Consider the following 11,664-nt stretch of genomic DNA (forward strand, 5'->3'; position numbering starts at 1 on the left):
CATAAGATTCAGCATCTTTGTGTCTCCCCTCTATTTAATTTCACTAGTAAACAGAAGTGAAATTAGAGGAAAGGTCCACACATAGATGAACAGCTAGGAAAAGAGAGAAGGGTAGAATTAAATGTTTACAGTGAAATCTAGAAAATATTTGTGCTTGTACCTGCTTTGCTCAGCCCACACACAAATGAAATAGAAAAAAAAAACAAATAGTGAGGCAAAAGCTGTTTTTTAACAATATTAATCAGTCAGGGTAATTAAGATAAGAGGTCATTCAGAAAATCTCAAGGTCAGACTTTCTGGCCAGGTAATGAGTTTCAGCAGTCATTTCAGACACATGTGAAATGACGCACAAGTGAGTGGGAGAGGAGGGGAAATTATTATTTTTTGTTAACATAGACAATGATGGAGTTAGAGTAAATACTTCTATGAAAATGTCAGTTTGATGCATCAGCAGCCCAAAAGCAAGTCAGTTGTTAAACAATTTAAAGAAAGGAAAAGAATAAAGCAGAGAATATAATTATCCTACACTCCAAGCTATGGTGCACTCATGTTCCAGTTTGCCTCTCTTCCCAAAAAGGATGAGGCAGGCAGGGTACACAGAAGGATCAATCGTGTAAGGCAGTTCTGATCAGAGAACAAATAAACAGACCAGGATTTTTCAGTAGAGAAAGAGAGGAGTAGAAATAAGTCCCTATGATAGAAATCAGGAATGGATATGAGAGGAGCATTCTGTGACAGTGCCTAAAATAGGAATCTATAAAAACAGGAGTTTTTAAAAACACCAGTACCAGCACTGTGGGCAGAGGACACAATGACACAGCTTCACCCTTGCTGGGACTGAGCTAGCTTGTGTGTTTCTTTGCAGTACTGCACCTCATAATGTAGACAGGGCATAAAGCTAAATATTATTACTACTGAAAACAAAGCTTCTGGTGTTTGTCTCAATGGAAACCTCATTTGAAGGTGGCATAGTTGCAGACATGACTGTATGTGTGTTCAATTAAGATAATAGAAAAGAGAGAACACAATCATGGGTTGAGATTTTACAGCTGGAAGGTAAAAATTTCTCCCATGTTTTTAATAGTAGTATATTTTGTGTGGATATCAAAGATACAGAAGCCACAGAACTTAAAAATGTCAATCATTTTGGAGAGAAAAGCTTCTTTAAAATTACTGTTTGTTGTCAGTAAATCAAAGTAGCACAATATATCGTATTTACTGTAATCTTGAAGAAAACTACCATTAAAAAGGTCTAGTAATAGTTATAACAATCTTTAATTTTTCTCGCTTCTACAGTATTCTCACCAACCAAGATTTTTGCATTCTGACGCTATTCAAGAAGTTGCAGCAAACACAGATGTTTCTGAAATGTGGGAGAATGATTTGCGCCCTATCCTGATAGAAAGATACCCGGGCTCACCAGGAAATTATGTCGTACGCCAGGTAAGGCAACATTTCCTGAAAACCTCTAAAAACATCTATTATTTGTGTTCTGGGAGCGCCTTTAGTGACCACGAAAGGGACAGACACATTCCTTTCATTCGGTAGGATGAACTCTGTCATTGTTTGAGTCTAGACTGCATAGAGCCTACATGGCACAGTCTGCACTTAGCTGACATTATTTCCCAGGGCTGCATAGCACGATGAAGAAAAAAAAACCACAATCTATTTCTAAATTTATGTTTTCAATTAAAAATCTTGCCTCAGGTTTGATACACAAAGTACAACACAACCGTTGTCCTTTCCCTCACATGAGCAGGTTTTTTTGTCAGTGGTTCAAACCCCATGGGACTATACATGGGGATGAAATGACATCCCCCCATCCTTTTTCTGGAGAGGTCCTGTGCTGTTCCACTCCTCTGTAGTACTGCTTCAGGTGGGTTTATCAACACAAAAAGGGATCAGAGGGGCCCAAACAGGCAGGCAGATGAACTGGTTAACATGACAAAGTGCAGCACTGGTCCAAGTACCACTCTAGCTCCGCTGGCCCAAGCACAGCAGTGTGTTAATGCTGGGCTAACATATCCAGATTGCACCTGGCCCCAGGCCAGTGAAAGCGCCAGCACATTGTATTTGAGCCACAGGGAGTTACCACACAACGGGGCTGCTGCCCCGTCAGCACCTCTGCTCTGCGCTCACGGCGTGGGCATCCTCAGGATGGTGTGCCGTGCTGGCTCTGGATTACATCAGCCAAGCAGGAGACTAAAACACTTGTACGTCTGAGTTTACTAGAAGATGTTCACAACATCTCAGTAGCCTTCATCTACCCTTTAGGGAGTGACTCAGCTGCTCCAAGATAGGCTTGACTACAAAAAGTTTATTTGCCATTTGCAATTGGTGCATTGGAAAAATTCAGCTTTTTTTATGCTCTGTGTGTGTGTGTGCACGCATGTCTCTATAGATTTAGTTTTGTGGTTTCTTCAGTGATACCCTGGAAGGCAGCCAAATGAAAAGGGAAAAAGTAAGAAAAACAGAAAAAACCAGCTGAGCCTAGGCTAGAAAACCACAAATAATTTTACAAATAGGATCATCCTATCACAAGGTAACAGTATGTACTAAAGTAGTCTCCCACCAAAGGAAAAAAAGAAGAGTCCTGCATTGCCAAAGCACAATGGAGTTTGAAATGGATGACATTTCTTTGTTAAGACACAGAAAAAGCATCAGACTCCTTTAAGGGAGAAGGCTAGTGCCAGTCATGGCTAGTGCACTCTGGGAACTCCATCCAGGCTTATATATTCTGCTTAATGCATAACAGACATCCTTTGTTCTGCCTACAGATAGCAGATAGACCATACAAAGCCATAAAAGTTTTCACAGGGTGACCACAAACAAAATGGAAGTTTGTTCTAGCACTAAATTTTATGGCAATATTCCCACTGACTTTACTAAGAGCAGGACAAGTCTTCAAAGTCTGTTTTCTTTTTTCCCCTTAGAGGCTTTTCCTAATGTTTATTTAAAGAGGGAGGCATCTGCCTTGAAGAAGCTCTCTAGGGACCCATAAAAACAAGTTTCTCAATGGAGATGGCCTTCCTATTAGAGGTAGCCAGAACCCTGTACTAAGTATAACCGGGGTTGTTAGAGGTATTCTCTTTAGGAAAGATCTCTAAAATGAATGATCTTTTTTATAGATTAACTGCCTTAATTTTTATATTTACATGAGCTACACCTAGAGGATTTAATTTTTAAAACATTGTTCTGAAGTGTTTAATTCTTTCTTTAATTTATAGGAATCAGACTGTCTCTTATAGCCTTGTAAACTGCTTATGTCACTTGAAAGGCAGATGTCTCATAGAAGCTAAAAAAACTCCTAACCACCCCCCAGCAAACTATCAAACAAGAAAAACAGCACTTTTTTTTTATATACTGCTGTGGCATCTGTGTGTGGTAATTGTCAAAATACCCACACCAAGTTCTCTGCAGCCAGTTCTGGCATTTAATTTAAGGGTACAACTGAGTTTAGATTTGAAGAGGTAAACATTAAATCTGTCTTGGTTACACCTTAAAAAACACTGGCCTGGAAACTTCAGAGATCAAGATCTTAATATGTCACTTTAATGGGCAATCATTCCAAGCACCCTCAGACTCCAAAGACATGAGGCAAAAGGGAGAAATGAAAAGCAAGTTAGCCAGCCAAAAGCTAAGGTAGCAAAGCTGTTGCTTGTTTTATATAGTGGCATTACATTTCTTGCTATAAATCTGATCTTTTCAAAATACCATGAACTTACAGAAATAAGCTTAAGTGCCACTATTAATTAGCTAATGACAATTTGTCTGCAACATCTTTCTGAAGCAAGCGATATTAATTTTTTTTTTTTTTTAATTGCAGCATATCAAGCACCGTCTTCAAAGATTACAGGCTGGTTGGGAAATTGAAGAAGACACATTTCAGAGATACACACCATATGGATATCAAACATTTTCAAATATTATCAGCACTCTCAACCCCTCTGCAAAACGCCATCTAGTACTTGCTTGCCACTACGACTCAAAATTCTTTGGACAACAATGGCAGGAGAGAGCGTTTGTAGGAGCGACTGATTCAGCTGTGCCTTGTGCTATGATATTGGAGCTGGCACGTGCCCTGGATAACAAGCTTCAGTTAATCAAGGTAGTTTGCTTGTTTCATTTTCATTTGTTTTTGCAATAGCAAGAGGCCTTCCATGTTCTCTCCCATAGCCTGTGTGCCTGATTGCTGTGCCTGAAGTAAAACTCCCATTGACTTCAAGAACAAAACAGAGATCTGTATCTTTAGAGTACATTATCACATTAAAAATTCTTATGCAAAGGGTGGCTATCTAGAAGTTACCTAAAGAATATATACCAATAACAATCTGTACATGAATAGTCCATGTTTTCATAGACTTGGCGAGATAGAATCCTGCTTTCTATCTAAAAGGCACAGAACCCTACTCAGAAGCTCCCATCATATCCAGTAATACCTAGAGTCATTGACAAAGTTCTGCAGCTCTCTGAACCTTACATTTTAAAAATCTCTTGGTTGTATTCTGTTTTGGGAGACGGATGAACAAACCAAAAGAGCATAGGTTTAGATTGGGTATTAGGAGGAAGTTTTTTACTGTGAGGGTGGTGAGACACTGGAACAGGTTGCCCAGAGAAGCAGTGGATGCCCCATCCCTGGAGGGGTTCAAGGCCAGGCTGGATGAGGCTTTGAGCAACCTGGGCTAGTGGGAGGTGTCCCTGCCCATGGCAGAGGGGTTGGAACTCGATGATCTTTAAGGTCCCTTCTAACCAAAAACATTCTATGATTCTATAATTTGCTGTGCAGGAGGGTTACACTCAACATCCCTCCATCCCATAACGATTTCAAGCTTTTCTTGTTTTTTTCCTTTATCGATTTGAATAGTTTATTTACAAAATGAGTGATGGCTGAGTACAGGAAAACACTCAGGTAATAGTATAATATCATCAGTCTGTGTTACCTGTGCTGTGAAAATCAGCTTCAAGGTGCTGCCATTTCTAGGCACAAAAATCTGTTGATCCTACAAACTCTCAAAGTTTGCAGGATTATAGATTCATGAGTGCCATCTACTGGTTCAGTATTTACTATTTACCGAAGAATACTTGTACACCAACATAGCTTTCACAGGAAAAGGTCTCTCAAATGCTTTACAAAGTCTTGGGAATACATGCAGCTCGGGTATTAAGGTTACTTGTCAGCAGTTGTTTCCAGAAACTGATTCGGTGCCTTCTGACATTAGAACATTTAAGAATTAGAAGATGAAGACTATGCCGATGTTCTTAATCGCAAACCAAAGCACTCCTGTAATACATATGCTTTCATTTAGAAGCTACATTTAGTATAAATTTACCCAATGGTTATTTATGGAACAACCTGCACCCCCACTTAAAGACTGGAATTTTTCCCAAGTAATACATCATTTTTTGATTAAATCATTTTATCATGTAAGATGACAGCATTTGACAAAAAGGCAATCTAATTACTTTGCACAGGATACTGTTTGTACAGTCTGTTAACAAAATATACTTTGGGATCCATCTGCTTAATACATTAGCTGTGACCTTTTTGCTCTGCTCATAGTATCATAACAGACTTTGTTATGTTTTCAGCCAAATCTATTTATACTTTGACTTGAAGCTGTGATTTTTATCTTGACATTTCTCCAGTTATCTAGAGTAAGTTTAAAATTAAAGGACAAAGACATCTCTGTACTCAGACCTGGGAATGTGTTTAGACAGTAAGAACAATAATAATCACAAATACTACTTTCTAAAATTCAAATGGCATTAATACAGTTTCCTCCAGAATGGAATGCAAAATGACTGCTGTCAAAGGAGCTCTGTGCTGTGCAAAGGACAAAGGGCAGCCAAGCATTGCCATTAGAGAAATCTATATATCATTGTGAGCATAATCAATATCATCTTGCCTACGTGAGCGATGTTTTGTAGAAGTTTTCCACTGCTGTTTATATTGGATCAGCTCCAGCTAGTTGGGAGCTGCAGCCCATACAGGACATGACTGTTGCCAGTGACCCCACCTTTTTAACCACATCATGCCATTTCACTCCAAGTAACATTAATTCATAGAGGGGTTAAAATGTGTATAGCAACTGCCACGACTACAGTTCCCAAACCTGTTCATATAGCGGAACTGAACTGGTTTAACCATGTTGCAGATTATTAGGAAACGCAGCCAGGGCAAATAAGGCTTCAGTTAGTAAACAGAGAGGGAAAAAAGGCTCCTTACATATTGGGAGGAAATTTCACACAGATGTCTTCTTTGTGACCTTAAATACATTAATCGTATATATTCTCAGTTTTTACTGCTGTGATATTTTTGGTTGTTGAAAGGGAAGGGCGTATCTACTGCACTTTCTCTGCTTTGGTTTTAGGGTAAATTTGCCTCAGTGGTTGCAAGTCCCCCTGAAGGAAGCTGAATGGTCATTCTTCTCATGACTGACTGCTCTTTGTCCCTCGAAGACCCGTCAGCTTTACAAATACATAATTCACCTCCACTGATGCACAACTGCAGCAGAGATATTGCTCCTTTGTGGCGCTATCGAGGAATAACATCAGCACTCACATCAGGTGTTGTCGCTGACACGTCTTCTCATTATTTGAGATGGTGTTTCTGCTGCCTGGCTTTGCAGAGCTGTCTCAACTTCTTAGGCTCATGTCTGCTAATGTCAGAAATTAAACTTTTAACCAGAACCAAAATGATTCCAGAATGGAGAATGTGTCACTGTGCTAGATAAATAACAATGACTGGTTGCCACCACTATTACACCGTAGCATGTGTTTAGCAGCCATAGGGAAGGTTTGCATAGGTTACCTTGAAAATATACCCCTACTGATGTCGCTTATATGACTACAGTGTTTGTCCTTTTTTTAATGTTCTGGCCAGAATCAGTTATATTACTTTTAACTTCCTCCAGCAGACCAGCTCAACATCAAGACCAGACCTTTCACTTCAACTCATTTTTTTTGATGGTGAAGAAGCCTTTGTCCGGTGGTCCCCTTCTGATTCCCTCTATGGATCTCAACACTTAGCTCAAAAAATGCTATCTACTCCACATCCACCTGGTTCAACAACCACAAATCAGCTCCAGGGCATAGTAAGTGGCTTTTACCTCCCTAACGAGTAATAGTAAATTGCATTTCTTAAATATTTAGTTAGTAAGTATTTGGCCAAATTTCCAAGAAACCATGAACCTCACCAAAGTTAAAGGAAGACGCAGACTTGGGGAAATTTTATGAGACATGATGAAATAGAGAGTTGGCAAGAGTTTTCAGGTGAATCTGGTTAGACCTTCTCCATGCAAGTATGAGCTGGAGTAACACAAAAATCAAAATACAGAAATTTATTAGAATATAAACTAGGATACCCACCCTCTTTAAGAGAGATAATTCAAAGTGATTAGGAAAGAGCACAGACAAAGTATCAGTCTCTGAACAAATCTTCCCTAACTCAGCACAGAGCTACAGCAACCTTTCTGTTTCCCTTTGATTCGTAGTAACTGTCTGCTCTTTTTTCCCTACTGCCTTCTCGTTTCCCTGCTGTTGCTCTTCTATCATTGTGTCTTGTGACTCATAAAATGTCTTTCCCTTGACAGACTTTGTTGTTCTCAGGGGAAGAAGCCATTTCCTCTTCTTTCTCCCCACCTACCGTAGTTTTTCTTTTAAAGGGATATAACACACAAACCGCAAACAAAGCGATGCATTCTGCTTCTGCTTGAGGAACAGACAAATGGCCTGTTTTTTTCCTCCTCGGAAAGACACAGCAAAGTACAGCAGATTGGAATTGGGTTCTGTTGATGAGTTCTTCTCAGGCACCATGGTAGAAAATCAGATCTTTGGGCAGAGCTATCATAGCGAAGACCTATACAGGAGCTATGGGGTTTCATTGCTGCTGCTGCTGTTGATGGTGTTGTAGTAATGTAAAGAATTCTGTATTAAAGATTCTTTCTTTGGTAGGACCTGCTTGTACTACTGGATTTAATTGGTGCACCCAACCCAGTCTTTCCCAATTATTTTCCAAACACTATTCGATGGTTTCAGAGGCTTCAAGCAATTGGTAAGGAGAGGGGTAATGGGCTTGTGATTAATTTGAAAATTTAGTGTGTAGTTTCTGAATTTATTAAGTCCTGTAAATCGGAGTTTTAGAATACTTTTCTGTTTTACAGTTATAATATTTAATAATGTAAATGTTAAATTGGGTGCATCTTAAACCTATATGAAGGTTTTAGTATTTAATAAAATAACAGAGGAAGATCTCCAGACACTTGGAAGCCATGGACCAGAGTCTGTTACTGATTGTCACTCTGCGAGAACTGCTTCACTGCTGTGTTTCAGCTTTGTCTTCTGTACAATGATGGTAATAGCACCAATCTTGAGGTCTTCTAAATACTAAACAAATGCAAAAGACAGTCACCAACTCCTTTTTTCTTCTTTGATGGAAACAGCTTCCATGTGAGAGGAAAAAATAATTCAAAAGTGCTAACATGCATCATATTATCCAAAAGTTGTAATAACCACTTTCATTGTGAATTACAGAGCAAGAGCTACACAACATGAATCTGCTGAAGAATCACCTTGTTGAAAGGCAGTATTTCCAGACTACTCGACACCGAGGCTTGGTTGAAGATGACCACGTTCCATTTTTATTAAGAGGTACCAGAATCTCTTATATTTTGAAGTATAAGTTACAGTAACAAATGCACTATTTAGTGAATGAGCAAGTGCACATGATCCTGTTTTCAAAGCTTATCTGCCCCAACTTGAGGCTTCCAAATCCAACTTTACACAGGCTAAGAGTCACAGCTTTGAAAAACGTCCCTGAACAAAAGCAGCAATAAAACATACCCATCATCATTTTGCATGAACACAGCTCCAATAGCACAGAGATAATGGAAATTTCCATCAGCAGTTATTTCCTACAAAGATAAGCAACTCTTCTCCAGGGGGATATCACTACATACTACACTAGGCAGCTAGTTTGTATTTCTAGGAGCAGTGAAACACTCGAAGGTCGTATCTTCAAAGAAAGCCTATGAAAATCTTTAAAGATCTGTTGTCAAAGTTACAGGAACGCTCACTATTACCTCTTCAAATTTGAAGGCACTGACTCCTGCAAAAACTCACACAGGCAAACTAGACATCCTTGTTCCATGAAGAGAATGAAGATTTGACAGCTGTCAGCTTCAGGGGTGGGAAGGGTGCATAGAGGAGCCAGCAGAAATAGCAAAGGACACAATCCTTTGCCTGAAACCCCTCCTGGAATTAGGCACTTACCTGAAAGTGGGGCTCCCTACCTAAGCATTTCTCCCGAGCCTACGCCTCAGCCTCTGTGTTCATTCGAAGTGGGGTTCCCTAGCTAAGCAATTCTCCTGAGCCTACGCCTCAGCCTCTGTGTTCATTCTTTTCCTTTGGGATGCAATCAAAGAAAGGGAAAGCAGTTGTACCACTTATACCACCTTGTCAAGCTACAGGTCAGTGATTAAAGCACTTGTCCAAGTTCAAAATGTGGGTTTGATGTCCTTTGTGGTTCAAGCACTCAGCAGAGCATCTTCAAAAACTAAGATGGGCCAAAGAAGGGTAGTAGCTATAGTGACCTCTTCTGAATGAAGTTTCCCACTGTACAGCAAGGACTACAAGAGTCATATTGCTCGAGAAAGGTTGACCAAAAAGGAATGTAACACTAGTTCAATGAAGAGGGTATTTACCTAGGAAAGGAGGGAAGTATCTGTCCCCTGATTTTATCCTTGCTTATGCTCTGTTAACTACTGAGTAATGTAAAACGTGCACACAGCTCTGGAAGCAGGCACAAGAGCAGCTACACCTCTCTGCTTCTAAGCGAGTGCTCTCTTCACTGAGCTACGGTTCCTGTCTCCTGCTCAGTGGCTCTTCAACTCCATGAATCTTTCATTTTTCACACCAAGGCGGCGGCCCAACACAGCCATCACATACATGTCCAGGGAGATAAAAAAAATCCTACATGAGAGAAGCTGATGGGGAAAACAATGACTACACCTCAAAACCTTTTCTGGTTAACATGATTAACGCCTAGTGAAGAAAACAGATTCCTCAGGGATATGCTGCTGAAAAAATGAGAGGAAAAGCAGTAAAATAGGAAAGAGGCTGGAGAAAAACAATGCTCCCCCAAAAAAAGTGATCAGGAAGGAGAAGACTGATTTAACTCCTCTTTTACCTAAAAGCTGCAGTATGTATAGGTGGCTTGATGCAGTGATACAGATCCTTTCAGGTGGAAGTTCTTTTATCTGAGGATAACAGTGGTTCTATTTTACAGAGTGAAAATACAGACACCCTATTTTAACATTTATGGAGAGGACTAAAAAATGCTTCAAAAAGTGCTCAATCTTAACACTGTCACAAGAACATGGTAATCAGTTTTCAGTTTGGGGAGCTGCAGTGGTTTCTCTGCCCTTCTCTAGCTCCTAAACAAGGTATCAACAACTGCAATGCAAAGGATCTCCAAAAAAAAGTATCACAGTAAAACTACTAGCTACAGGTACCTTAAAAATAAAAAAAGAAAAAAAGAGGGAAAAGTACTTAAAGGAAGGTGCTGGTTTTAGGAAACACACAATGAAATGGATGGGCTGCAGCTACAGGCTTCAAAAAAAGAGAAGGTAAAAGGAAGCTGGAGTCACACGTACTCCTCTATAAAGTAAGCTTATTGAGTAGTTACCCAACAGTTGCTAAATGGTGACATATCAATTGGCTTAACAGAACTTCTCCAATATTTCTTCTCCACATTTCACTTTCCTCCTTATAGGGGTTCCAGTCCTACATCTGATTCCGTCCCCTTTTCCTGCAGTATGGCATACCATGGAGGACACAGAAGAAAACCTTGACCAAACCACTGTCGACAATCTCAGCAAAATCCTGCAAGTGTTTGTACTGGAATATCTAAACCTGTGATAAACAAAATGGCAACAAATTGTACTCCATCCTAAATACTGTTTGCCCACCTTCACATTTGCTATTTAATTGCATTGGAGAGCACTAAAGCAAAGCAAAATACGATGATAGCCCTTGCTAGACTGATTATTGATTCAGCTGTTCCTGGCCCAGTGTTCCACGTAGCCAAATAAGATTAAATAAGAATTAGTTTCAGGAAGGTATGTGGGGGTTTCCATCGTGCTTTGACTGCAACACAGGAGATAAAACCAGAAGAGTAGGTGGTGTGAGGGAGCAATGCCCAAGCAGACACCATTCAAGTGAGAATCATTCACAGTTTGACCTCCGCCAAAAAACCCCAAAAAACCTGCTGTTTTTCATACAGATTATATCACAAGTAATCATACCAGGAAAATGATCACTTTAGAAACAACAGTTTCATATAATTTTAAAGGCAATGTGCCATCTATCAAGAGCAAAGTTAAGTATGAGAGTCAGAAGCAAGGAGACAGTTTATGCACCAAGAAGTAAGGACAAGCCATAGCCTACATCAGAAAAAGATACTCACCGGTTTAACAACCCTGTGCTTGTACAATCCTTACTGGAATTATTCAGTAAATTTAGTATGACATTCTGGCAAAAATCTAGCCTGGAATGAAATTAATACAAGCCAGAGGAACAGCATTGAGAAGCTACCTACAGAATTATGGTTTCCACTGATAAGAAAAAGATGAGAGCATTTGCAGAAGAAGAAAAAAAAAAAAAAAA

At 39.7% G+C, this 11,664-nt stretch overlaps 1 protein-coding gene across 1 annotated transcript; it reads left to right on the forward strand.

Annotated features, from left to right (window-relative positions):
- Positions 1-1,300: 1,300 nt before the first annotated feature.
- Positions 1,301-11,087, forward strand: QPCT (glutaminyl-peptide cyclotransferase). Its single transcript, XM_010074523.1, has 6 exons — positions 1,301-1,443; positions 3,827-4,108; positions 6,918-7,094; positions 7,954-8,053; positions 8,533-8,649; positions 10,772-11,087. The coding sequence occupies exons 1-6, from the start codon at positions 1,369-1,371 to the stop codon at positions 10,915-10,917; spliced, it is 897 nt and encodes a 298-aa protein (XP_010072825.1). The 5' UTR covers positions 1,301-1,368; the 3' UTR covers positions 10,918-11,087.
- The last annotated feature ends 577 nt before the right edge of the window (positions 11,088-11,664 follow it).

Source organism: Pterocles gutturalis, unplaced genomic scaffold (genome assembly GCF_000699245.1).
Source record: "Pterocles gutturalis isolate BGI_N339 unplaced genomic scaffold, ASM69924v1 scaffold24627, whole genome shotgun sequence".
In the NCBI taxonomy this organism is placed as follows: domain Eukaryota; kingdom Metazoa; phylum Chordata; class Aves; order Pterocliformes; family Pteroclidae; genus Pterocles; species Pterocles gutturalis.